The sequence below is a fragment of the Leishmania braziliensis genome, chromosome 23 (assembly GCF_000002845.2).
Source record: "Leishmania braziliensis MHOM/BR/75/M2904 complete genome, chromosome 23".
Lineage (NCBI taxonomy): Eukaryota > Euglenozoa > Kinetoplastea > Trypanosomatida > Trypanosomatidae > Leishmania > Leishmania braziliensis.
The window spans coordinates 343,183-370,625 of record NC_009315.2 but is presented as its reverse complement, the minus strand read 5'-3'; the positions used below and the strand labels follow the sequence as shown (position 1 = coordinate 370,625).

The following is a 27,443-nucleotide window of genomic DNA, read 5'->3' as shown; positions in this document are numbered from 1 at the left end:
TTGTCAGTGCCCTCCTCCCCTTGAACTCCCCCTTTTTTTCTTATATCCGCTTTTCTTTTGCTCTCTTTGCTTCTTTAGGCCCTCCCTGGCAGGCAGGGCACACCTCCGTGCGTGTGGCGTCCAGGGCCCAGCACCCCCCGCGCTGTGTGTGTAGGGGGGCCCTGCGCAGCCCCGAGGGAGGCACCGCGTGGCGGCCGGCGCGGTGGGTGCGGCTGTGAGGTGACCTGCGAGTCCGGGGTAGGTCGAGTTCGCGGCAGGGGCGGTGCGCACTGCTGTAAGGCGTGTGTCGGGCGCTGCTGCGCGCCACGCGGGTGGGCCTGCGACGGGCCGGGGTCGAGTGCGGAGCGCTGGCCGCGTTGGAGGAGGAAAGGGAGGAGCGCGTGGTGGATTTATTACGCTTGACGCCGCATTTCTGTGGTGTGTGTCTCTTCTCTCTCTCTCCTCTTCGCCTGGTGCTGCTCTCTGCCTCTTCTGTCGCTTAATGGTGCCGCACCTCGCAGTCCTCTTCTTCTCTCCTTCTTTTCATGCACAAGCCTCCTTCACCTTTGCGCGGTGCCAGTACTCAGCAGCTTCCTCTCTCTGACGCACAGCCGCGCGAGGTTAGGGTGTGTCGTGAAGCTCGGAAGTAGAATTTGCGGGATGGTCGGAACAAAGCGGATGACGAATGAGTGCGTTCCCCTGAAGGAGTACGGTGATGTCGGGGGGGGGGGCGGCGGAGGGGAGGAGGTACGACGTGCGCGCTCTTGTTCTCTTTACGCGCCTTCCTGTCCTTTGTTTCATCACTGAAGTTTTAAGGTTGTTATTATTATTATTATTGGCCGCTTCTTCTCTCTTTCGCTTCTGTGCTCTCCACTTGTGAGTCTTCTCTGGACCGCGGCTCTTTCTCGCTCTGGTGCTTTCTGTGTTCTGATAGGACGCTCGTCGAGTATCTCCACCCATGCTGAAGGAGATGTATATATATACACACATACACATACACATACATACGCACACACATGCACACGCATCGGCTTGGTTCGCACGAGTGGGGTTCAGGTGGGTAGAAGCACGTGTGTGTGTGCTGTGTGTGTTGTGTAGTTTGTTCATCTTTCTCTCTCTCTCTTCTGTAACGTTTCGGCCTGGTTGATGCTTCCCTCGCAGAGGGGCCAACGACGAAGAGGAACTGCAGTTTATCTCATGTATACGTAGTAGCTCTGTGCGCCTAGACGGATAGACGCTGGCGATTCTTCCCTCCCCTCCTCTCCCCCTCTCCCACGGGTTGCGTGTTTTCCTCTCTTCGCAGAGGCACGCCCCCCTCCCCCTCTTTTCCCTCTCTTCTCGAGTGTGCGAGTGCTTTCCATTCGGTCTGTCTCTCTCTCCCTGTGTGTGCGTGCTTGTGTGTTTTCTTTTGCTCATTGTAACCAACGCTTCTTCTCTTTCGCTGCCTTTCACTTTATTCAGCCTTTTTTCTCTGACAAATAATACCCGCGCGTGTGCGCGTGTATTTGCGCTTCAGTAGGAGACCTGAAACGCAAAGGATCAGCAGTACAGCCCCAGGCCCTTCCAGTCACCTACGCATCCACACAGCTGCATCCACACACCCACGCACACGCACACACGCGCGCGCAGGCGAAGGGTGTGCCATTAGTAATGATCGAAATGGGGACCCTAGGGCTGATGGGCGTGAAGCATACAAGGTGCCGTTTACTCCGCAATACAATAGAGGGTGATTCGGTGGTATAGAGGCGGCGGAGCGTGCCGGTGGAGACATTGTCTTCGCCCCCGTCAGTTTCCCACAAAGTTGTCGTTCGAAGTGTCCTGGGCATTTGAGCTGACTCTGCCATTGCATGTAGGCGCTTTTTCTCTTTCTTGTGCTCCCCCGACACCACCCACGTGCACTCTACTGTCGAGCACATTTCTTCGCGTCGACGGTCATCCATAACCTCCATCTTCCCCGCCCCTCTTCACCGCCCACCCTCTTCTTTCATCGTTATCACTCCAACGGCGGCCACTGGCACTTTTACTGCCTGTGCGTGGTGCGTCATACACCGCCCTCATCCGCTGCACTGTCAATCATCGGCGCAGGCACACACTCACGCCAACGCAAGGTGCGCCTCTTTATCGAACCTCCTTTTCTCCCCCCACTCTAGCCGTACGCGTTCATCCATCTCGAGAGGGGCAGTGGCGGTGGGAAAGATTCACGCCTTCCTTGACGGGTGGCGCGAGGCGGCGGCGAAGGGCGACTTCGACTTCTACGTTGGCAACATGACGGTGAACGCGTACTGGCTCGGCACGGTCACAATAGAGAACCCCGGCAACGTTTCCTTTACCGCGTTCTCAACGCTGCGCCTCGCAGGGGGTCAGAGATGGGACTTTAAGGCTGTGGCCCGCAACGTGCATGTGGGCAGCACGGCGACGATAGCATGACTCGACGAGGTGCTCGTCACGTGAATGAATGGGTACCGCGGCAGTGGTGTGCTGGAGCTGATTGACAGTGGGCAGCGGAGAGTGCGCCACTATGCGCTGTCTATGACGATGCCGATCGGCGATGGAAGGGGGAGCTGACGAAGGAGGTCTCATGCCATTAAAGAGTAGGTACGAGAACGCGCTTCTGACGGAGATGCGCCAGAATCTCAGGTGCAGCTGTGGTGATGTGAGGGGGTAGAGAGGCGCTTCGTCAGAGCTGAATCAGCAAGTAGGGTTGACAGTCACCATCACACCGAGGGGCACGAACGAACGCGGGGCATCTTCACGAACCATTGTGTGCACACCCTTCCCCCAAGGGAGCGAGCGAGCAAGGATCTCACTGCAGCGCTCGCATGCTTCAGTCGGCAGGCTTACCTTTAGCCGTGCTATGTGTGCGTGTGTGTGCGCGCGCTCTTTCCTTGGATTTCTTTGTTCGTCATGCCGTTACTCCATGCCGAGATCGGCGAGGGAAGTCTACACCGTCACCGATGCGTTCTTCTGGACGTATGCGATCAAGAGAAGGGAGCACAGGCAAAGCAAAGCCAACAAAGTCAACGATGTCTCTGCCTGTGCTCGGTGGCACCCAACAGACTCTCCTTCTTGCGCTTTCCATTGCGCTGCCTTTTCTTCCCTCCTTCCTCTACTCGCACACGTTTCGTTCTCTTGGTCTCTCTCCAGTCCTTCTCCTTCCCACCCCCTCTCATACTTACATACCACAGCATTCGCCGCGACGCGCTGCACGCAATCGACCCGCCATTCTCTGAGTCTCTGACCCGCCCCCCCACACACACACCAAAATTCATTTTTTCTTTTGCTCACTCACTTCTCCTACATTAGTGGTGATCGACTACGTTTCTCACTGCTTCCTAACCGCCTCCTCCCACCTCTTCATCCCACTCTCACAGGCGCGCACACACACACACAATGCTACAGTCTGAGCACCCTTTGATAAGCATCTGCATCTAGCTCTTGCAGTACTTCACGCCCCACCCTCTCCCTACCTCCCTCTTTTTCTCCTTCTTCGTGGCCTATCGTTGCCCCACCAAGACACCCACGCCAACAGTCCCACTTAGGCGGTGTGAGTGTGTGTGTGTGTGTGAGTGTGTGTGTATGTGTGTGTGTGTGTGTGTGTGAGGTACCACACACGCCCCCAGACAAGAGGCTTCCTCACAAACCTACGCTGCCTGAAGGGGAGGAAACAATTTACCTTCACATCGAAAAGATGCCCACTGCAGGGGGTTTCAAGCGCTTTTACTCGCGTACAGCGCTGCTGCTGCTGCTGCTGTCGCCGCTTACCGTAATCTTTTTCCCTTCGAGTCCCCCAGGCGTCACTTATGCTTACACTGTGCAACCACCAGCGATGGAGACGCCACCGAGCGGTTCGATGCTCTTCTGGCCAGAGATGCTGAGCCTTATGGCGACTACCCCAACGAAGAACAATGCCACGGTGAAGGTATTGTCGCCGAACTTGCCGGGCAAACAGCACTCGGATGCTGAGGTGACCACTGGCGTCACCTCTGCTGAGGTGTCCGCCATGCTTCTCAAGTACCCGCACTTGGTGCTGTCAGACGGCTTGACTTCAACGGCGGTGGCGACGAAGGCGGATAGCGCCTGCTCATTTAACAGGAAAACTACGGTAAGGCGCTTCGGCAGCCAGCCGCCACTGGGGGACGGGAGGGAGCTTCGTCCCAGGTCGATGCAGTCGATCACCGCGCTCTTTCACAACACTGGTGCTGGTGAAGCAGGCGCAGACATTTTCATTGCTAACGCCACGTACATGGCGCAACTTCTGCTCTCTGGCGAGCCGGAGAAGTGGTCCATCTCTCTCTCCACGAGCGGCAGCGTCATTTTGTCTTTGATCGTTCAGGCGATCGCGGTGTTGACTAGCTCACGCACCAAGGTCTGCACCCCTAGGGTAGATTCCATGGTAGTGCTGCAGGCGGATCCACAACGGAAGGTGATCGGTGATGGCTATGGCGGTCTTCTCGTAGAGGTTTCGGTGAACTGCGGCGTCACCAGCTTGATGACTAGCCGTCTCCTTGACATGCTAGAGTACAACAGTATGCTGCTCTTTCTCAACACAACGAACATCACTCTCGCATTCCAGAACAGTTCTCGCTCGTTGTCGACGGTTGAGGTGGCCGCAACGGCGGTCCGCACTACAGGAAACGCGGCTATCTGTGACAAGGCATGTCAGGGCATGATTGCCATGGCCTGCGTCTTGGTGACCCTGATCGCTATTTCGGTCACCATCACCCTGACTGCCGTCTGCTGCCCGCGTTTCTGTTTACATGTCTATGACAGGAACTCAGCCAAGAAGTCCACCACATGCGAGTCCCCAACCTACAACACCTCTGACACAAATGGGGCCGAGGAGTGCAATGTGCGGCAGGGCATCGAGGTAAGAAGCCGCGAGGGCTCCTCGCATGCACCCATGAGTACATCCGAAGAAGAGAGGGGTCAGGCCGAATAAATGGGCTGGTAGGCAAGCTCAAGTTAGCAGGAGATGCGCTCATTCACTTAACGGCCTTCCCCTCGGCACATGGGGAAGGTGAAGCGAGCGCAAGGAAGAGAAACAAAAGGGGACAGCAGCTTTGTTCGAGAGAGGTGATGAAGGATGGAGTCAATGAGATACGCCATATGACATGGTAACACTCACTCACTTATCGGCAGATGCGTGGCGCGCCAACACGCCTTCCACCGTACGCGGACGCGAGGCGATCGGAGAGAGGCAAGTAGGGAAACATGCCGCGGCTCTAACGGGAGCAAGGGGTGCTCTCGGGTCATGTTGTCCCTCCAGTACATCTCGCGTTATCTTGTCGCCCTTCAATTTTCATGCGGCGTACCTTTTGGGGTTTATCTTGCCTGCAGCTCTTCTCTACGCAGCAGTGCATGCGCCTCTTATGAGTGGGCGTCTCTCTCTCTCTCTCTATTGTGTGCGTTTTTTTTTTTTTTTTGCTACTCACTCTTTTTTTTGGCTCTGGCTGTGAGTATTCCCGTTGGTCGACCTGCTAGGTGCGGGCTGTACTTCTCCCCCCCCCCCCCCCCAATCCCCTTCCTCCCTTCCCGTAGTTTGTGCGCATTCCATAACTCCTTTCTCTCCCCAGTCCTCGTCGTTTGTAGCGCTCCCACAGACCCACCGATGCGCAGGCAACTGTCCTCTCTCCCTTGTCCTCTTTCTTCCGGTCTTTCGTTCTCTGACTTCGGAGTGGGGCTTGCGTAGCTGTGTGACTGTTGCACCACTGTTTCACCGTACGCACTCCTTCACGTGTAACATAGAGGCTCAACCGAGAGAGGGAGAGGGAGGAGAACGGACTAGCGATGCAGATGGGCAGGGATCGGGCAAGGAAGAGGCGGCGGACATGTACACACGGATGAGTAGGCAGGTGTGCTTGTGTGTGCATCCTGGGCACACCCCCGTTCTTTTCATTGGCGCGTCCTCCCTGCGCTTCTTTTCTTTTTCTTTCTCTCCCTCCCTCTCTTATGCATTTTGTTTTGTTTGTTTCTTTGGCCACTGCCCGTGCCTTCGGTGCTGACATCTGCAAGGCCACCACACCTCTGCCCATTCTCACATAGGCGACACGGACACGCCCAATAAAAAGCGAGAAAGATAAACGTCTCCATAACTGAGCAGGCGGTGCGCACTAATGGGACGCGTCCGCCAACAATGGAGAGGTGGTATCAGTACGTGTGTCTGTGTGTGGTTGGGTGTCGCTTCTCTATTCTACTTCGCGGGCACGTCGTCGGGTGTCTTTAATCCTCTTCCTTTCACCGCTGTAGGCAGCATCTTACACTCGTGCGCACTGTGTCACTCGCAGCAGCACGGTAGACCACTGTAGCTTGAGGGCGCACCCGCATGCGTGTTTACACGCAGGGGCAGGAGAGAGAGAGATGATGGAGGTATCGCAGCCAAAAGGACAAGAGCGACGCGCAAAACGCACGGCGTACCCACCGAAGAGCGTCGAAGGGAGTGAGGGTCGTGAGCACGAAAAAAGAGGAAAGGGGATAATCTACAGACTTGAGCAGGTGATGGTGGCGCTCATTCGACCTGAGGCGCCCTTTAGACCCAAGCAGGTACAAGTTCCTACACTCACACACACACCCACAATACACACCCAGAGACAAGTACGATCCCCACAAGAGAACTTTTCCTTCAGCAGATCGATTCTCCGCCGTCCAGCGCATGACGTCCGGCGCTCCGCACTTGACCCCGGCCCGTCGCAGGCCCACCCGCGTGGCGCGCAGCACCGCTCGACACACGCCTTACAGCAGTGCGCCGCAGCAGTCGTCGGAGCACCGCCTCTGCCGCGAACGTTATCGTTTTTTTTTTTTCTCTGTGTGTGTGTTTTTTCCTGCCTTGTAGGCATGCGATTGATTGTGGGAAGTCCGTCTCTCTCTTGAGGGAGGGAGTTTGCCTGGTGGTGCATTTCTTCGACTTTGGTCTCACGTATTCTTGAGATCTGCTGATTTTGGGTTTCTCTCGTGTTTCTCTCTCTTCGTTGCTCTGACTGTACTCTTTTCGATCTCTACTTCGCTTCTTGGACTCTTCGACACACACGTCCGCACGCGCGGGTATGGAGCTCCCTATCCAAAGTGTCTGTCTTTTCCACCAGACCCTCCCCGCGCTGCGCATAATTCCCCCTAGTCTTCTTTCCTTTTCCTTCCCCTCGATGATGCTCTCCGACATTGCTCTCTCCCCTCTCGATACGCATGACTGGGCTGTGTGCGCATTTTTGGCGCTTCTCGGCGCGCGTGTATGCGTGTTGTGTACCCTCGTGGCGCTTCTTTCCCCCTTTCCCTTCTGTTCTGATGCCTCTTCTTTGTTTCCCCTTTTTGTGTTCTGCGTGTTACATGCACCTCACAGTTTTGTCTTCTTTTCTTTGGCGCTTTCCTCTTTACCTTTGTCTACTTTACATTGCTGCTTTGCCCCTCCACTCTCCACTGCAGGTGTACCTCCTCCGCCGTTACACCCGCTCACTGTCCTCCCCTGGTCCCCATCCCGCCCGCCCGCCTTCTCTTTCTCCTTGAGCAGATTGCTAACATGGCTGTGGATGGGCCACACATGTGTTGCTGCAGGTAAGTACACCGACATGTGACACGGCACCCTTTTCTTTGTTTGCCTTTTCTCGTTTTCTGTTGAGGAGAGTTAGTCACGTGCTGACGTGTGTGCATGGTGCCTCGGAAGAAACCTCAAGAGGGAGCAGCACCAGGGAAGCTACAGCACACGTGGGGGCACGGGGAGGTGCTCAGCACTAACGCGCTCGAATCCCCCTCCCCCTCGCAGGAAGAAAAGGGGGAATACATTCAAAAGAGGTGAGTGGGGAGATGGTGCACGCAGCCACACACGCACACACGCTCGGATTCCCACAAAATACGCCAAAAGCTTTACATCCTCAGAGACCCCTTCCCAGGCGAAGGCGGAGGCCTGCTGGAGTTTCGCTTTGTGTTTGTTTTGCACATTGTTGGTTTGGTCTTGGATGTGTCCTCTCTCTCTTCTTCTCCCTCGCTTTGTCCAGCCTATCTTTTATGGCCTCTCTTTGTTTCTCTGTTGGTGCTTGAGAGGTGTTTTTGTTTTCCCCGTCTTCACGAAGACGCGCACGGGCGAACATACGTGCATGTAACGGCGTCTTGCGTGTTGATTGTGAATGCTTGTCTATGGTTCTACGCGTATTGGCACGCGAGCAAGTGAGAGGATGGATGTGTGTTGTGTGCCCTCCCCCATCCCCACGATGGGGCAAAAACATCGAGGTCGAAACGATGCCAACACGCCAGCGACAGCGCGGGGAGGGGAGTCAGTGCAGCGGCACCCACGACGTGTGGGGATGAGAGAAATGAGGGGAGAGGGAGGGAGGGAGTGAGGGAGAGGCAGGGCAAGCCCCAGTCACGAGCCTGCCCTAACCCACAATGCAGAAAAAAAACGGATGGCCACCCCCCACTCACCCCCCGCACCGAAGAGTTGTATTTTCACTAGATTGAACAAGTGAAGCGTATCTGTGACACTGCAGGAGACTCGCTTGTGTGGTGATGCTCCACCTCTTTTCTTCGTGTCTTCGTCTCTTGTTTTCCTAACGTACTTGTACTCCAGCGACGCACTCAGATTTCCGTTGTGTATGAGGAAGAGAACGGCTGTGTATGTTCAGCATTCTTAGGCGCACGCATGCCCACACACCATACCTGCCCCTCACCCCACCTCCCCTCGGCTGGCATACGCTCGCGCTCAGGTGGAAGCAGAAAAACAAACGTTCATTGCAGACAGCGGTGGAGAGAATACCCGTTGGGCGTATGCCCGCACTCCATAGGGAACGCAAGATGGTGCGTGTCGCATGAGAGCAGAGGTTTAGCTTGCCTCTGGCAAGAGGCTTCGCGTTGTGGACGCCACGATAGGGAGGCCCGCACTTGCTCGGAGGTTTCGGACTGCATGGGCCGATTTGCGGGTAACAAATGCCCTTCCGTGGACATCAAGCGCTCGCTGATGACCTTGTCCTTCCGCTATCCTGGCACCATTTTGCATGCCCCTCCTTGGTGACCTGGTGACGCAGAAGAGGGTCGTTGGCGCCTTGTGATGGGTATGGGCGGGTGTGTGAGCCCCATTTCCCCGACTACGGGGCAATGCATGCAGTACGCTTCGGCTTCTTTGTTTTCTACCCATACGCATGTGCCTGGGTACATGCGTCTGTGTCACTCTCGCTTCTCCTTCCCTACGATGCGCACCGTCTTATTCTTCCCTCTCTGCTCAACACTCTTCTTGTGTCTTTTCCCTTGCCCATGCGCACGTGTGAAACCCTCCGACGTGCGCATCCTCACGTATGCTCGTCAACCCTCCTGGGTATACTTCTTGCACTTCTATGTGTGTATGTTGTGATGGCGTTGTCTACGGCCCATTCTACTACCCTCTTACCAGCTCGCAGCAGTCCACTCGAGCCTTTCTCGCGTATCTGGACGTGCTATAGCCCAAGGAAGGTCATACGCACGAACTTGTGCACACTGACGCAGCTCCATTTCTACGAGTAGCCAAGGGCTTCTCTCTATCTCCCCGCTCCTTTCTCTCTCTCTCTCTGTGGACTTGCGTGCGGTATTGGGCGTTTTCTTTGCCGTGTATCATCGACGCCTTTGTTGTTGCTGTGGTCATTAGGAGGGGCATACGCGCGCGCGTGCGTGTAGGTATGTGAGGTGCCAGTTGTGTTAGTCATTTTGTTTGATCTTAACGCCCCTTCCCGCACGCACGTCACCCCCGCAAACCCAATCGAGGAAGGCTACCCCGACACCGACACCGTCCGACACAGACACCCACGCACTCACAAACCCATACACGGTCTCTCTTGCTGCATCTCTCTCCTTTTATCTTTCGCATAAGAAGTTCCTGGCCAAGGGGGAAAGCACAAGATAAAAGACAAGATAAAAGGGCGCCCCTACAGTTTCTCTCCGAGCGCATTACACTCTAGTCGAAGACTTCCTAATCCCTCCATCGATACCCCCACCCCACCCCCTCACTCATAAGGGCCCCTTTTTACGTGCTCAACAGGAAGAGAGACGTGTAGAACTGCCCCAACAGCTGACAACGCACCATCGTCAATCAAATCCAAGATAGAGAGAGAGAGGGAGGGCGAGAGGACGCGGTAGTAGCGAAGAGAAGCGTCATATCAAAGCACCGGCTTTCCCCTTTTCGCTCGGTCGTGCCCCCCATTTTTTCTTATTACTGCTCTTGCTTTCATCTCTGGTTAGTTTTCCGCTTTTCCGCCGACCCCCCCCCCCCCTCCCCCCACGCTCGTTTTCATCACATTCCGCAGGGACACCGGCCACGTACGCAGACACACACCGCGTCTCTTGCTCTTCCCTTCTGTTTTGTTTTTATTTCTTCTTGTGTGCGAGTGACTCGGGCAGGAAGCCACGGTTGCCTTTTGTGCTTGTTATCGTTCTGACTCTTTCACTCCCGCTCCTCGCACCGGAGCTGTGCGCTCTGGCCTCCACGCCCCCCTTCCCACCATTCCTTTCCTTTTTTTTTCCTTTTCCTTTTCCTTTTCGTCTGTGCTTCATGCTGGCGCGTATCGACGTCTCCTCATCTCCGTAAAATTTTCTTTGCTTTAAGTTTGGTCGCTCTCTCGCTCTCTCTCTGAATGCGCGTGTTCGCTTGCGGCATCTCGCGACTCTTCCCGTCTTTAGCTGCGCACCTCCACCCCTCTTCCCCCACTTTTGAGTGCGAATTCGTCTTTCCCACCGTTGTCATTGCGTGGGCATATCTTCATTTTCACGTAGTCTAGGGCCCACGTGAGGGAGAGAGAGAGAGAGGGGAGGGCCGCTTGTTTCTTGGGCCAGTCGTCTCTCTTGTGCCTTCGCTCGTGCGCCTCCCTCTCTTCCTGCGTGTGTGCGTGCGCCTGTGTAGAGGAGGGCGTTGCGTGGGCGTTTTCATTTTGGTGCCCTGCGCTCCTGTTTTCTCCCTCAGCGTGCGTCTTCCATCCCTCCTTGATTTCCGCCTCTAGGCGTGTAACCCACGCAGACACGGCGTCCGCATCGGCCTGCGGGTAGGATGGCACGCACGACCGCGCTACTCGGCGCTTCCGCCAGTAAAGTGGGCACGGAGGACAGCACATTCCGCAACGCCGAGTCGCTTGAGAGTTTGTCCGTGGCCATTTTGTTTGTTACAATGCTTATCGTTCTCGGCGGCACCTTCTTCATGACTCACAAACACCGAATCCCGCTGCCATACACGGTGGTGCTGTTCCTGTATGGGATCGTGGTGGGCGCGGTGGCTCGCTGGCTGTATTCTGACGTCTCGGAGGCTCTCGGCTTCATCCCGCCCGAGCTGCTCTTTTACATTTTCCTGCCAGTGCTTATATTTGAGGGTAGCTATGCAGTGAACATTCATGCTCTGCGCCGTGTCTTTCCGCAGGTTGTGCTGCTCGCCACCTTTGGCCTTCTCCTCAATACGGCACTGATGGCGTTACCGGTAAAGTGGTGCTTCCAGGCTTGGTCGTGGTACACGGCACTGCTGCTGGGCTCCCTGCTTTCTGCTACCGACCCTGTCGCGGTCGTTGCGCTTCTGAAGGAGTTAGGGGTGGACAAGTGCATGACGGCCCTGGTGGACGGCGAGGCTGTCATGAACGACGGTACGGCAATCATCCTCTTCACTCTTCTCCTCCCCGCGGCGCGCGTCGGCTCCATGGACACCTCTGTAGGCGCCGTCGTGGTGCAGTGCATCTGGCTGGCGTTGTTACCCATTGCACTCGGACCGCTCTTCGGTTTCCTCCAGTCCTTCTGGTTGCGCCGCACCAGCGACGGCCTCACCAAGGCGTGCATCACTGTGTCTGTAACCTATGTGTCGTACTACATCGCTGCATATCTGCTGGGCACGAGTGGCGTTCTGACGCTTTTCTTCCAGGGCATCTTTCTCAGCTACTACTGCCCTTCCCTTTTCCCTGGGCGTGAGGGCAACATTATCTCCTCGGCTTGGGAGTTCCTGGTCCACCTTGGCAACACGGTTCTCTTCTCCCTCGTCGGCATCATCCTGGTCGCGGATGTGCTGCCCACCGTGAAGCCGTCGGATATATTTGTTCTCGTTGGGCTGTACCTTGCAATGGTGTTGTCGCGCCTCCTGATGCTGGAGATGCTCTCGCCGGTGCTGAACATGTTCTCCTACAAGTTTGGTCAGAAGCAGATTGTGCTCATGGTACACGCCGGGCTGCGCGGGGGCGTTGCTGCAACGCTGGCCCTCGTCGTGAAGCAGGAGGACCTCAAGGAGGGGGTGGACATCTTGAAGGTCACGTCTGGGATTGTGCTGCTGACGTTGCTCGTCAATGCCTCCACGTCGGCCAGCGTTGTGGAGGTGCTCGGGTTCAAGAGGAAGCCGATGTACTTCATCATGAAGATGGAGTACGCGATGGAGCTCCTGCGCAGCTCACGGGAGCACGCGCTGGAGGCCTTGAAGGGCGACCCCAAGTACCGGAATGCAAGCTGGATGCAGGTGGAGAAGTTTGTGCGGCACCACACCCGCAACCCGTTTCACAGTGTGGGCGTGAGGGCAGAGGAGGACGAGGAGAAGACGGTCAACCGAATAATGATGTCGGCCTTTAAGACGGTGCTCTGGTGTCAGAGGGACACGGACGTCATCACGGAAACGGTCGTCGTGCAACTGGGCGTGGCCATCGACACACTCATCGACAGGGGTGAGCTGCTGGATGTGCACCAGATGTACTGGTACCACCGCCACCGTGACTCCAACAGTGGCGAGGAAGAGCGGACGGCTGCGGTTCAGGTCTCACCGCTGCGGGAGCGGCACCAGTCGTCCATTGGGCCAGGCCCACGCAACCGCTTCTCGATACAGCAGCAGCAGCAACAGCAGCAGCAGTCCGGCACAACGCAGGTGTGGCGCACGCGACCCGCCACGGACGTGACGGTGAAGGGTGCAGCTGTGTCCGTGTCAGAGAATTCAGAGGAAATGCAGAGCCGCGCCTCGGACACGGCAGCTGTGATGGGGACGAACCAGCTCAGGAGTGAGTCCGACATTGGGGCAAGTGGCAGCGGCGACGGCAGCAGCTTAACGATTGACGTGACGAGCCTGCCACCACACCACCTCGGCGACGGCGGCACAGCCGATGAGGACGAGGAAAGGGCGCAGACAAATCGGATGGTTATCAATCTCATGCGTCGCCTACTGCCCACCTGGGTCGTGCTCTTGGAGCGCTTCATCTTCAGCCCCGGCTACTTCGCAACAGCGCACCGCCGTGCGCAGGAAAACGCTTTCGTGGCACTACTCGCCGTCGTCAAGTGTCTGACTTCCATCTCGCCGCTCAAGTTTAAGTTCATTCGATCGGAGGCGCAGGTGCAGCGAGTGGAGCGGTGGATGACGACGCAGCTTACGGCGTCGAACCGCGCCATCCGCTTCTTCTATGCGAACTTCCCAGAGGCAACCAACAACGTGGCAAGCCGCCGCGCTGTCATCTCGGTCGCCAACGCGCTGGATGAAACTGTGCGCAAGCTGAGCACCGAACACGGCTTCGGAACACGAGCGACGGAGGTGCTGGGGGAAATGTTGGCGCACATGAGGTCACACACACCGTCTACATGGGAGAGCAACGCTTCGCAGGAGAGCAACCTCGTGCTGCGCGCCGTCGCAGCGACGACCCTCGGCAAGGGGCTACGTAGTGTGGAGATCAAGGCAATCAGTTCCATGGGGCTCGTCCGCAAGTTTCGCGAGGGTGACATCATCACGTTGCCTGACAACGCATTCCTAGTCGTCGTCTTTGGGAGCCTGCGTGCTCTCTACGGGCAGTGGACGACGCTCGCCGAGCATGAGCAGATGGAGGGGTTCGGCGATACGGTCGGCCTCGAGGCCCTCATATTGCCGCAGGAGTTCCGTGTGGACCAGCAGCGGCGCTGGCGCGTCATCTCGACTGACTCTACAGCGCTGTTCATTTCTTTCAACACCATCAAGCCGTTCCTGACGGAGCGCTCCTTGCGCGCGGTCAAGGCGCTGTGGCGCGCGGCGGCGGCGGAGGTTTTGATGCCCTTCTTGTCGCGTATTGTGACGGTGCCGGACAACGAGGCGCGGATCAAACGGGAGCACTTGATGGAGCTCATCATGGCTGGCAGGCCCCTCATCGGTCCTCGCGACTGCGACCTGGAGGTCTGTGAAACCAACTTCCACTTGTATTTCTACCTCCGCGGGTCTGACAAGTCGGGACTGTTCAACTGCCACACCCCTCCGTGCTACCTCTCCATCTTCTACGCACATCAGCTACGCTGGGTTGACGCCGACGCGGTGCTCTACGCCGTCCCGATGAGGGTTGGGGACCGCGGTTACGTGCCGTGGCCCACGACCGCCTCGACGGTTGGTGCGATTTCCACATCGCCTAGCGCGTCTGGTGAGGATGAACGAGAAGACGAAGAAAGTAGCGTTGCGGAGGTAGAGGGGGCCGAGGGCATGGAGGCCTCTGCCTGCGGAGGTTCACCATCCCTGCGGCCTTCCATGAACCGGCCGACGACTGCCGCACCTCTGTCCGCGTCTCTGCTGCCGCCCAGTAGTGAGCCGTGCGAAAGTCCGTGTGATGATGGAGTGGGGCAAAACTTCCGCAACGTCCCGCTGACGTGCCCTGCCGCCCCGCTTGGCGAGAACAGTGTCGCTACCCACGCTGGTGCGACGAACATCATCAACAGCGTGCTGCTCGGCTGCGCTCCTGAGGACCCCGATGGGCTGGGCCTAAACGCGTCGAACAGCATTTTTGGCGACCTGCTGGACCATGTCATCTCCCCAACGGCGACGTACCGCAGCTTCGACCTTTTCCCAGGCTCGTCATCGACGCCGGAGCGCCCCCCCCACGTGCCCGGGTCGCTCGCCCTGCGCGACCCCACCATTAGCATTTTCTACTCTCCCGAGAGCTTTGTAACGCTCGTCCCTTTTGTAAATCAAATGTTCGTCCACTACGCTTCCACCATGGAGCACCTTTGCATCGCCACGCTGCGGTACCTTCGGTTTCCGACCGACCCTTTCCACGCGCGCCACGCTGAGGCCATAGGTAGCCAGACTGTGGAGTTCTTGCTGAACTTCTGTGTGGAGATATCGATGCTGAAGCGGACGTGCCGCATCGTGAGCAAGCACCACCACGAAGACACCGGCGTGCTGAGCCCGTTCCACGTGAACAGCGACATGGACTCGGCGTTTCAGGCGCGTGTGTGCGCGTGGGCGCGTAGCCACCGCCTGAACGGCAAGTTTCACTTGAAGGCAATGGTGACGGAGATGAACCAATACGCGAACCGACGCTTCCCCGACTACGTGGCGGTGCTACGACGCATGGTAAATCTGGAACCAGGGCTGAAAGAGGTGGAGACAGCCGAAGGTATGAACTCACTGTGTTGCTGTATTGCAAGAAGCAGCAAAGATGATGCCATGAGGGTGAAGAGCCTCGACGGTGCCGTGTAGCGTGATGGCAGTGGAGGAGAGAGTGAGGAAGGCGAGAGGGAATACTCGGGGCCGTGGTCGGTGCGTGGCTGTGTGCGCGTGTGTGCACTTTGCTGGCGAAGAGAAGAGGGAGACTACATACAACGCGAGCGAAGCCCTTAGTGAGAAAAGAGGAGCTCAATATGAAGCAGCAGCATAGTGGGATATGCATCAGACGTCTACGCCATGGCGGTTGTCGTGTATCCCCTGTGCTCATGCGCCGGTGTGACTGCCTCTTCCCTTCTTCCTCACACGTGCGTCTCACCCCCTCCTCTCTGCGCATGATGGCCCCAGTGGTCCCTTCTATTTATATTCCCCCCCCTCCTCTCTGCGAGTGTCTGCTGTGTGTGTGTGTGCGTGTGCGTCTGCAGGTGGACTGTTGTAAAAGCGAAGTCTGTGCCGCAATGGGAGGAGAGAGGCAAAAGGGAGAGGACGGATGTGAGAAAGACGTGCTGATGATTGGAATTCGCTGTGCTCCTGTGTGTGTCGTACCCATTGTCATATCGGACTCTCTTTCTCTCGCGGAAGATGCACTCGCCGCTGTGCCACCTCCGCTTCACGTGTGTGTGTGTGTGTATACCCATACAGGGGTCGACGGATGTGCAAGGGCGGATTTGCCCAGTGTCGTAAACACTTCGTAACAACAAACAACAGAAGATAGACATCAATGCCCAGCGACAAGAGAGTTTAGTCGCACCCCGCTCCCCTTTTTAGTTTAGCCCACGTACGAGGCAAAGAGAGCGTGTGAGAGGTGTTTAGGTGGGTAAGTGGGCCTTGGGCGCTGCTGCTGCCGCTCGTTGCTGTTGGCTGCTGTTTTCGTTTTCCTCTCTTCCGCTCTCTCCCTCCCTCTCTGCGTCGTTCTCCTTCACCCTCTCCCTCTTTTTCTGATGTCGCTGCCCAAGTTTGGCGCCATCCACATCAAAGTGTCAAGACGAGGAAGAAGCGCAGGCGGTGGGCACTGCAAAGGCTCGAAGGGAGGGGACAAGCGAGAAAGAAGGTGCAGCGATCAATGAGGGAGCGCACCAGGGCGCTGGTGCGCTCCCTCAGCACACGCACACACACAACCTCGTTCATGCGTTTCTCATCTTCGCTTTCGTTGGCGCCTATAGATGAAGGGGAGCGAGTGGGTGAAGAAGTTCTCAGCACCATCTTCCGCAGTGGCGCACCTCTTTCCTCCTATAGTCCAGCTCCGTATTGATTTTATGTCTGCAAGGCTGAGACTGCCATTTTCTACTCTCCCGCTTGCTCTCTGGCCGCTGTTCGCTTTCTTAGCTGTACGTCTCCAGAGTCGGGTCGTTCTCCCCTCTCCTTCACACGCATTTTTTTCAGCAGGTGGCGCTCTTCCATTTCTCGAGCGCACCGAATTCTCATCGTCCGCATCTCCTCATCGTCGCTCTCTTGCCTCCATACCCTCCCGCCCTGTGCCACGATGGACCCCTCCGTGAAGGCCGCGAGTGAGCTGAATGCCATCTTTGGCCGTCTCGGGGTTCTGTGTGAGGTTTGCGTGACAAGCGCGGAGGGCAAGCATGTGAAGGCGACCGAAAGCCTGAAAGAGGGCTTTGCGCTGGTGGAGGAACTGCCTATTGTGTCGTGGCCGTCGCCCTCGCTGCTGACGCTGTCCACTCCTTTCTGTTTTCAATGCCTCCGTCTTAGCAGCCACCAACCCTCGACTGCCATGTCCGACTCGGAATTGCTGCCTTCTACGTCCTGCTCATCATTGACGTCTGCCGTTGGTGCTGCTAGGGTTCCCCAGTCGTGGTCGCGGTGCGCTCACTGTGCGTCCTACTTCTGCTCTTCCGAGTGTCAGCAGGCCAGCTCACGCGTGCATCGCCTGCTGTGCTCCAGTCTGCCTGTGGTGCGGGAGGGCCACGGTGGCAGCGGTGGGCGAAGTGGTGCAGAGGATGTCATGGTGACGGCGCCTGGGTCCTTCTCTTCTGCCACCACCTCGCTCACCTCGTCCCCGACATCGTCTGAGATAACCCTGGAGGCTCTCGCCCGCTGTGTCGCCTGGATCGCCCACCGGCTTTCCTATGCCATTGAACAGCAGCAGATAACGCATGAAATGCTCCAGGCGGATTACGTTTTTCAGCAGCAGCAGCAACAGCAGGCGGGCGGTTCTGCCACTGGCGCCGTCTGGTCTACTGTCTCCCTAAACTATCAACTCTTCACGCAGGTTGTCACGCCGTTCAGTCGACTTGTTAGCCCGCCGGACAACGTGGAGTTTGACGGTGTGCCACTCTCCTCCTGGATGGCGAAGCTGCGCGTCTTGTTGGCCGAGCGGTGTGTCGAGGAGCTACTCATTGCCAGCGGTACGTCGTTGTCTGCTGTTGAGCGGCATACGCTGGCGTTCAACGAGCACCAGGCGGTGCCAGCGCCAGCTCTACTGTGGGCAGAGGCGCTTGTGCAGGTACTCCTCAGCTTTGACACACTCCGTACCTTGGTTGGTCAGATGGTGCTGAACGCTCATGCCATCAACGACTACGTGCTGTTGCCCGTTGGAGCTCCGTCGCCTAGTGCGTTCGACTGGGTCTTGAAGGGTGCCGGCCTCTACTCTCTGCTTGCGTGCTTCAATCATTCCTGCGTACCGAATGTCGCCGTCAGCAATGTGGATGGCACGCACGAGATTGTCCTCAAGACAACGCGGCCCATCCAGGCTGGCGAGCCGCTGACGATCACCTACATTCCTCTAAGTGCCGGTGCCATGTCCCGCGCAGAGCGGCAGCGGCAGCTGAGGAACTACTTCTTCACCTGCCACTGCCCGCGATGCATTAAGGAGGCGGGGGTGGCGGGGGATATCGCTGCGGTGACGGGAAGCAGCAATGTCGTGTAGACATCTGCGTCATCCATTGCAGCGAAATAGAGAGAGACTCTCTGCCCTCCCCCCCTGTCTCCCTCCTTCCGAGTTTCCTAGCAGCGCCTTCAGCGTAACTGTAATTCATCGCTCGTCTGCGTGTTCTCAGTTGTGTGCATGTGCGTGTGTTCCCTTAGCCCCCTTTTGCCGACGCTTAACCTCGCCGAAAGTGATGTGGTTCGCATGTAGCGAAACAAGCACAGAGAGAAAATGGAGGCTCTCCCAGAAAAGTTGCGAGGGAGAGACCACTTGAACGTCACACCCGGGGACATCTACACCCACGTGGCAAAACCTTCCGCCTCCCCTCAGCGCGCTCTCATGTAGTGATATGGTTCCACGGACAGGCGCGCGTGCGCACGGTTGTGTGTGTGTGTGTAGGGGGGGGGTAGGAGGCAGAGGCGCGTTTTTTTCTTTATCGTGTCGTTCAGCTGCGAAAAACCCGCTAATGTCTCTGCCGAATTGTCGACACCATTCGTGGTGCGCAGGCGCCAGCATCCTCACGACTGCACATCTCTTCAGCGCTGCATCAGTCCCAGACCTCTCTGACGGTACCAAGAGCGCCTGCAGCCGTATCCGAGGGTAGGCTGCTGCGGGCCGCTTGACTTCCTCACAAAGTTGATGTAAGGCCATGAGATAGCGCGGTGAGGTGGCCGACCATTATCAGGTGAGGTGTGTGTGTGCTTGGGGAACGAAGAAAACACGCCCTCGTGTATAACGAGGAAAAAGAAGCATATCGCACATGCAGGATTGCTTAGTGTTCTCGGGCGCCGCTCTCCTCCCCTCATTTGGTGCGCGGGGGTGTCGACTCTCTTCTCCATCCCCCTTATTTCACTGATTCTTCTCTGCCCGCCGACTTATCCCATGCGCACCGCCCCCCCACACACACACCAACCTATGTACCTACCGACCTCCTCCCTCTCTCTTTCTCTCTCTGAGTGGGTGCCTGTGTATCACCATCTCGGACAACTTGCACTCCTCATTCTCTCTCTCTCTCTCTCTGCCCCTTTCCTCGCCATCTCGCCTCACCTTCCCTTCCTTCACCCCCTTTCCATTGACGAGCGCTAGCTGTCGGGTACGCGTCGATGTGCCTTCAGGAGAAGGAGAGACCCCCAACACAGGCATCGCAGTTCTTCAGTGTTTTTCCCTCGGGTCGAGCGCAGCGCAAATTCTCTCATTTTTTTTTCCACAATTCCTCCTTATTTTCGTGCCACACGCACGAATGGGCCTCACACCCGTTGAAAGGGCGGCGCATTACGCGGCGCGCAGCCCGCACTTTGCCAAGGTTACGTCGAAGCACTTGGCCTACTTCCAAAGCGTGTTGAGCAAGCCCTGCAGCACCTCGCAACGCAAGGGAAAGATGTTGACAGACACGGAGGCGGTCGCGCCATTTAATGTGGACTGGATGGGCCAAGTTCAAGGCGCCACCCCGGCTGTGCTGATGCCCACCTGCACCACTCACGTCAGCGAGATCCTCAAGTACTGCCAAGCAGAGAAGCTGGCGGTGGTGCCACAGAGCGGCAATACGGGCCTTGTCTACGGCTCTGCGCCGGTGCATGATGAGTTGGTGCTTAGCACACGTCTGATGAACGCGGCGCCGGTAGTGTCCAAGAACACAATGTCAGTGGTGGCGGAGTCTGGCGTTGTTCTTCAGCAATGTCAGGAGGCGTGCGCTGAGGAAGGGCTGCTCTTCCCACTCATGATGGGCTCGAAGGGAAGCGCGATGATTGGCGGCAACGTTAGCACCAACGCCGGCGGCATTCATTTTGCGCGATACGGCTCCATGCACTCGAACGTACTCGGCGCTGAGTTGGTAACGGCTAAGGGAGACGTGCTGAATATGATGTCGACGCTGCGCAAGGACAACGCCGGCTACGATCTGAAGCACCTGTTTATTGGCAGCGAAGGCACTCTGGGTGTGGTGATCCGCACCGCCATCAAGTTGTACCCGCAGCCCACGTCGAAGCAGTTGGCCATGTTCCGCCTGAAGGACTTCGAGTCTGTGCTGGAGCTCTACCACCTGGCAAACAGTCACCTTGCCGAGTGCTTATCAGCATTCGAGGTGATGGATGGGGAGTCGATAGCGACAAGCCCGGCGAAGGATGTGCCGTACGAGCGCACGTGCAAGAATGACGTGTTCCGCCTCGGCAAGGACTTCGCTGCAGCTTACTTCTGCGCGCTCGTGGAGACGAATGGTGGCAACGAGGAGCATGACTTTGACAAGCTCTCCAGATTTGCTGAGGCGGCGCAGGCGAGGCTTGGCGACAAGCTGAGCGGCGGTGGCCAGTACGAGCCCATTCTCTCGCAATCTGCTGCTCAGTCGGAGCAGCTGTGGGCGCTGCGTGAGGGTGTCCCTGTACACCTGGCGAGCCACGGACTCATCTACAAGTACGACGTGTCATTCCCGATCGATAAGTTCTACAGCATCGTCGAGCACACGCGCGAGATTCTTTACAGGCAGTGCAAGATGAACCCCGACGAGGTGATCGTTGTAGGCTACGGGCATTTTGGTGACGGCAACGTGCATTTGAACGTGGTTGACCTGACACGCACGCACGGCGATCAGCTTGATGCGGCACTGTACCCGGCTGTGTACGAATACTGCGCCGCCCACGGCGGCAGCATCTCAGCTGAGCATGGCGTGGGTCTGCAGAAGCGCGATTACCTCCATCTTTCCCGCACCAAAGAGGCGATCCAACTCATGGTGGACCTCAAGAGGGTGATGGACCCGAACGGTATCTTGAACCCGTACAAGGTGTTACCCCCTGGAGTAGGGGAAGGGGAGGAGGGGAGATGAGTAGGGCGCGGATTGTTGTAGCAAATAAGAGAAGAGAAACCGATGCTGTGTTTGCTGTTACTGCGGCATTGTCAATTTCTTCTCACTCTCCGTACACGGTGGTGTGGCTTTGTGGGCGTCTAATTGTTGTTCCAGCTGGTCGCCTCCTCTCCGCTGCCGTCCCTGGAAACGTCTTTTTTTTTTTCTCTCCTTTCGTTCGCTCATTCGCCTATTTTGCTTCTCCAGTCCGGCTGCCTTAGCACGCAGCCGCATCTCCCTCACTCTCCCATCTGTGGCTACGAAACCCACCAGCCAGCATGGCGGCATCGAGTTCATTACGTGTCTACACGTGTGTGTAGGTCCTCATTCGACTTGCAAGCTGCCTCTCTTTGGGGCTTCATCCTGTCCGCCGCTTGCGCTCTTTTTCCCCCCTCCGTCTCTTGTCGGCTCTGTATGACAGGAGGGGCATGCCTCCGTGCATGTGGCGTCCAGGGCCCAGCACCCCCCGCGCTGTGTGTGGAGGGGAGGGCTCGCGCAGCCACGAGGGAGGCACCGCGTGGCGGCCGGCGCGGTGGGTGCGGCTGTGAGGTGACCTGCGAGTCTAGGGTAGGTCGAGTTCGCGGCAGGGGCGGTGCGCACTGCTGTAAGGCGTGTGTCGAGCGGTGCTGCGCGCCACGCGGGTGGGCCTGCGACGGGCCGGGGTCGAGTGCGGAGCGCCGGACGTCATGCGCTGGACGGCGGAGAATCGATCTGCTGAAGGAAAAGTTCTCTTGTGGGGGTCGTACCTGTCTCTGTGTAGAGTATTGGTTTGCACGATGGAGGGCCACTAGCGAAGGGGGAAGAGACTCGGGGCAGGCTTTCTGCTTATATATGTGTTATTGCCAGGAGAAGACAGGAAAGAACAGCAGGGGAGAGAAAGGAAATGGCTCAGGAACGAGGCGACACTCTGAGGTGGGTAAAGGGCGAGACGCATCGATTGTCTCTGGAGCGCCTTCCAGCTAATGGTGGTCGTTTGCCTTTTTTCCTTTGCCTTCCTCTCTGCGTGCTTGTGCGTTGTAGGAGGAGGGGAACGAGGGTTGTATTGGCATGTACCTCTGCAACCACCGCTTCTCTCTGCATGGTGGGTGGGTTGGAGGGGGTGGGGTGGGGTGGAGACGGCGCGAACGGCTCTGTCGAGTCCACCTCTCCTGTACGGGGACTGCCTTGGACCGGATGGACTTACTCTGTCGCTGTGCACTTTTTCCTTCCTGTGCCTCATTTGCGGGTCGCTTTCTCCGTTCTCTGCCGTGCGTACTCACACACACACACACACGTTATCGAAGCGGACAAAACGGAGGCAGAGAAAGAGAGATGCGTTGCCACGGTGCTTCGCCAACGCCGTCGTCGCCGTCGTCGGTGTTGCGGCGCTTGTCACACACTGGCATTGCGCATTCCCCGTTTATCAAGTCTACCCCATTGCGACTCTTCGGTCTTGTGCCTCCGCTGAGTCAGCTTCAGGACTTTGGCGGGCGTGGTGGCACTGGATCGCCGACCTCCGCAGGTGCGGTAAGATGCCTCGTGCGTGCCGCGTCATCGCGATCTGCGCTGTCATCTCCAGAAGAGATCACCTCCACCTGTGACGGTGCAGCAGATTTGAAACAACACCAGGTACCTTCGTCTTCCCCCTGCTCGTCAGTACAGTCCGCACAGTTGCCGCTCAAAGTGTCTGGCAGTGCAGCGGTGGGCATCCCTTCCTCTGCCGCCGCTTTTGCACCCGCAGCGACGATGGCGAGAGGCACGCGCGGCGCTGATCACCAGCCTGACCCAAGCTCTAGCCGCCAGAGGCCTTCAGTCGCCTCGGTCTGCAAAAGTAAGCATGGGCCACGTAGCAACCTGAAGATCAAGAAGAAGGCGCCCTGGGGTGCACAGCAGCTGCGCGACTCGTGGAGCGAGGATGCCATGTCGAAGCGAGATCGTGACAGCATGGATGAGCGGATTCACCGCGAGTACCGCTACCACCCCGACGAGTTCCGCCGCCACTACATACGCTACACTGCAATGCTCACCATTCCGTGCATTATGTTTGGCATGTCCATCACATACTACTACGAGACGGGCCGGCCGTTCTGGCATGCCGACCCGCAACACTTGCTGAACCTCTTGCGTGCGATGGACACCTCGCCTCGCAGCAAATTGTACGCGTACAGGCTGGCTGAAACACATGACTTGCCGGCTCACGTGCTGAAGCACAAGTCCGAGAACATGGAGAAACGCGAGTATGAGGAGCGCGTATTTCGGTTAACGCACTCAGCCTTTGAACGACCTAGCAGGGACGCCTTGCGGCTGATGGAGCTGGAGGAGCGGCTAAAGGCAAATGAAAGAGCGTCTGAGGTGGCGGTGCCGGCGGAGTCAGAGGCGACGTAAAACATGAAACGAGTGAAGTCAATCCGGCTCGCGACAGTCTTGTAGGCCACCTTTGCTATATTCGTGCTGCAGTCGATATTGTTTTGGCCTAGTTGGTCTGATGCTCCGTGATGGTGCACTCGCTTGCACGCTTGTTTTTTTTTTCCACAGTAGTGGTGGTGGGGTGCGGAAAAGCGAAAAGATGGAGCGAGTCGAAGTGGAAGGAGGCCCATGCACCTCACTTCCCTTCCACCTGTGTTGTATGTGGCATACCTGCCAGCGTGCTCTCACGAATTCTCGAGGTGGCGTGCGTTGGCGCTCTTTTGGTGACTCAGCGGGCGTGCGCGTGATCGTGTGCGGGGTAACGACTCGGTTTTGTTGGCCCTCTCTCTTACGAGTATACACAAGTACGGCGGGGGCAGTCCCTGCCGCATCCTTCTAGCTGTACGGGGCCTAAGGAGCACTGCGCGACGCCATTCTGTCACTCCACTTTATGAGTATCTCCAGATGCTTCTCTCCACAATTCTCATCTCCTTTCTCTGTTCTCTTTCGTGCACGTTGAAGCTCTTGCTGAGGTGCATATGTGCATTCCGCGTGTGGCAGTGTCTTCCAGCGTAAGCACGCGTAGCACTCTACGAAACTGCCTTGCCGTGAACCTTGTTGCACATCACTGCACGCAGGCTCTCACCGTCCGACAGCCCCACTCCCTACACATGGACAGTAGCTGCTCGTTGCAGTCCTCTCCGTCTCCCTTTTTTTTCTTCTCCCCCAATTCGTATACGTGGATATCAGCATGAGCACAGATGGCAGCGCCGGCTCCCCCCTCCCCCGCTATGCTGTCGCCGGCCTGTATGGAGCGCTGTGTTATACTCAACTACAGCTCGAAACAGGAGGCGAGTTGGCACGCTGTGGCAGGACGCCAACTCTCTCCCGGTGAACTCGTGCTCACCGCGGCGCCGTATGGCTCGTCATGAACCCAAGCTACTGCCCCATCGCCCTCTATCTTTCCTCAAACGCCACCACGAAACCCAATGCGGCAACGGCTGCCTCAAATGCGAACCGGAGCGGCAGGACTGCGAAGAAGACAAGAGGGCGTGGCGGCGGCAATCGTACAGGCGGCCCAGCCAAGGTATTGCCAGCGGACGAATTCACATCTGCATTGCACTATACTCACGCGTCTGAAAGACGATGACAATGTGCAGGGCGCGATGCTGTTGACATCCACCTCTCGCTGGTACACCACCATGCCAACCTGATGCTCCGTGCGCTTTCAAGAGATCCCTGTGGACCGGTGGCTGTGCAACTGTGGCGGTCTAGCGGAGCTGGCAATGGCCATAACTCAAGAACAAGAGGAACTTGACCGAAGTATCAGGGTCACTGAAAGGCGAGCCACTGGGGTTGGTGACGCTAACAGAGAGGGCAAGAGCGGCGACGACGGGTCTAGTGACGACGACGAGGCCTCCCCAACTGCCACAGCGGCCTTCCGCAAGCTAAAGAAGCTGTCGAAGTTTTCTGAGACCCGAAAGGATGGCGTGGTAAAGCTAGAGCAGCGTTTACTAGAAAAATGACTTGCGCTGAGGGAGGAGCTCCTCTTCAAGCGGTGACTACAGCGCTGTCGTCACGTTGGGCAAGGGCTGCCGGAGGTGAGCCGCGAAGGGTGGGAGGTGCCAACATCGTCCTCGTCGTATGCGGCAAGAGTGGAGTGTAGCGAGGCGGCCATGTCTGGCTGCACCAGCTGTGGGATGCTGTACTACTGCTCCAAGACGTGCTGGCGCGCTCATCTCGACGTGCACGAGCAGGGCGGCGAATGTGCCTTGCTGCGTGGCTTGTACCCTCGGCTCATGGCTGAGTACTACACAATGGGTGTGGGCAGCTGCTCGGCAAGCGCCGGCGACGGGGGCTGTGGTGGCGCTTGCAGCACTGTTGTGATGCCAGGCGATGAAGCGCTGTACTGGGCACAGTCGACAGGTGAACCTCGAATGCTCGAGTTCCAGTCGCTTCTCTTCAGCGCCATTGTGGTGGCACATATGCGCCGTGCCGGGCACCAGACACACTGCGCTGCTGCAGCTGATGATGCCACAGCTCCTGTAGTGGCAGCCCTCTGCTGCCAAGTGTGGTTCAGCTTTGACAGAAGTTGAAGCGAAAGCCAGCGCCTCGGACGAGGAATGTGCGCATGTAATCTGTGGCGGAGGCTTGTCAGGCCGAACAGAACAGCGCATCTTCAGACACGCGAGTGGCAACCTCTACGTCAAGGGCGGTGGACTCCGTGGTCATTCCCAAGGAGCTGTGATCGATTGGGGAGTTCCGTGCCAAGGCAGGTCTGGCAGGTACGGTGGAGGTGCTCGACACCGACACTGAGCTGCGACGCATCGCTCGTGAAGTCTCGGAGCGGAGAGACGACTCAGCGGCTGTAGGGAAGCCGGATTGCTCCAGTGATGTTCCGACTTCTGACCTGCGTGCGGTCCGGGCACCAAATGCAGCGCTGAGGCGCCAGCTCCGCGCAGCTCCGCCCCCAGTAGAGGTGGTGCCGGCGACGGCCTTCTTCCGCAACTTAATGCACGAACCCCGCGGTATGCGGCCTTTGCTCAGATGGAGACAAACCCGTCCGTCAGCTCAAAGCAGCACCGCAACACATACCAGCGCTACTACCGTGCCTTCGCAAAGCGGGTGCGACCGGCGCTTCAGCAGCTTCTACTTCAGCAGAGAGTCATTGGTCTCGGCACCCGTGGTGGCGACGGCGGCGTGGGCGCAGCATCGCGGCTGTCGTGGCACCGTGGAGAGGACACTAGCGACGTGCTGCAGGTGTCAGAGGTGTACTTTCAGCGACTGTGCGAGGTTGCTCAGTGCAACAGCCTTGGGGTCTAGGACTCACAGGACCACTGCATTGGCTTTGGCATGGGCCCAGAGGCATCATACTTGAACCACTCCTGCGTGCTGAACTTGTGCCGCGTCATGCACCATGGGAATCGCATCGCTGCTTTCTATTCATTGCGCGCTATCGCGCGATAAGAGCTGCTGACGGTCCTGCTACACCTGATGTGGGGCAGCCGAACAGTGCCGAGAGAGGCGCTGGAAGTTGCTCCGAACTTACTGCTTCTTCTTCTGCGCATATATACATGTGTGTGTGTGTGTGTGTGTGTGTGTGTGAGTGAGCGATGCAACGGAAAAGGCGGGAGGGGCCGTAGATGATGGCTATCGTAGACGCAGGCAATCGTAATGGCGTCAGCGGCTTGCGCTTCAGCTATGCCGAGGTTTTGCCGGCAGCCTTTGGGGAACCGCTACTGTTGTGCTCTGAGTGCGTGATTCACGGATATCGGTGTCCGCTGTCTCCATCGCTGTCTGGCTCCTCCCCTGTGGAGCCCGACGCTGCTGCCGCATCGACACTGTCGTGGTCCATGCAGGTGGTAGAGATACAGCAGTGCACAGTGTGTCGGTCGTGTGTCGTGCGCGAAGCTGCGACTTCCGCAGCGACGCTTCAGTGAGGGGGCTAGGAAGTAGGAAGTGCGCCTTATGTGTGTATGTGCTGATGTCGTGGCGGTGATCATCTTTGAGAGGCTGCTGCCCATCGCGGCAGCGGCTACTGCAGCACACACTCTCTCTTACTCAACCACGCTTATCATCTCACCTCCTTACTGTTCCATGCCCTCTGTTCTTCACACTCCCTTTCCTCTGCTAGCCCACGCGGCGGTAGCACCTTTCCTTCAGATTGCACGATAAAGACATAGGCCAGTGACCCAAGAAGCAAAGACACATTAGGAAGAGCGGGTGTCCCATGCCTCTGAACTGCAGAGGTGGTGGGGGGGGGGCGTCTGGTGTCGCCTGACATTTTCGTCTCCCCTGCTGCGCCTTTCCCCTCTCATCTTCTCTTGGTCGTCCTTCAGGGCTGATCTTCTCTCGTGGGATCGTGGGACTTGCGGCAGAGGCGGTCGCGCGTCACTGTGCACGTGCTGACTGTATAGCTGTCCGTCTTGTTTTCGGCGAGTTGCCGCGTGTGATAACGCCACTCTCTGCTCTTTCCCCTTTCCCAACTTCTGTACCTCTCGGGGAGCCCCACCTCCTTT

General features: G+C 57.5%; 6 protein-coding genes across 6 annotated transcripts; all 6 read left to right on the top strand.

Moving 5' to 3' along the window:
- Positions 1-3,667: 3,667 nt before the first annotated feature.
- Positions 3,668-4,918, top strand: LBRM_23_0930 (hypothetical protein; the record flags this gene model as incomplete). The annotated part of the gene is made up of 1 exon (XM_001565115.2): positions 3,668-4,918. The coding sequence occupies one exon, from the start codon at positions 3,668-3,670 to the stop codon at positions 4,916-4,918; it is 1,251 nt and encodes a 416-aa protein (XP_001565165.2).
- A 6,051-nt stretch (positions 4,919-10,969) lies between these two features.
- On the top strand, positions 10,970-15,358 carry LBRM_23_0920 (Na/H antiporter-like protein; the record flags this gene model as incomplete). Its single annotated transcript, XM_001565114.1, has 1 exon — positions 10,970-15,358. The coding sequence occupies one exon, from the start codon at positions 10,970-10,972 to the stop codon at positions 15,356-15,358; it is 4,389 nt and encodes a 1,462-aa protein (XP_001565164.1).
- A 1,447-nt stretch (positions 15,359-16,805) lies between these two features.
- Positions 16,806-18,206, top strand: LBRM_23_0910 (conserved hypothetical protein; the record flags this gene model as incomplete). The annotated part of the gene is made up of 1 exon (XM_001565113.1): positions 16,806-18,206. The coding sequence occupies one exon, from the start codon at positions 16,806-16,808 to the stop codon at positions 18,204-18,206; it is 1,401 nt and encodes a 466-aa protein (XP_001565163.1).
- Positions 18,207-19,446: 1,240 nt separating this feature from the next.
- Positions 19,447-21,021, top strand: LBRM_23_0900 (actin interacting protein-like protein; the record flags this gene model as incomplete). Its single annotated transcript, XM_001565112.1, has 1 exon — positions 19,447-21,021. One exon carries the CDS (start codon positions 19,447-19,449, stop codon positions 21,019-21,021), a length of 1,575 nt encoding a protein of 524 aa, XP_001565162.1.
- A 1,743-nt stretch (positions 21,022-22,764) lies between these two features.
- Positions 22,765-23,403, top strand: LBRM_23_0890 (conserved hypothetical protein; the record flags this gene model as incomplete). Its single annotated transcript, XM_001565111.1, has 1 exon — positions 22,765-23,403. One exon carries the CDS (start codon positions 22,765-22,767, stop codon positions 23,401-23,403), a length of 639 nt encoding a protein of 212 aa, XP_001565161.1.
- A 2,568-nt stretch (positions 23,404-25,971) lies between these two features.
- Positions 25,972-26,247, top strand: LBRM_23_0880 (conserved hypothetical protein; the record flags this gene model as incomplete). The annotated part of the gene is made up of 1 exon (XM_001565110.2): positions 25,972-26,247. One exon carries the CDS (start codon positions 25,972-25,974, stop codon positions 26,245-26,247), a length of 276 nt encoding a protein of 91 aa, XP_001565160.2.
- Positions 26,248-27,443: the final 1,196 nt, after the last annotated feature.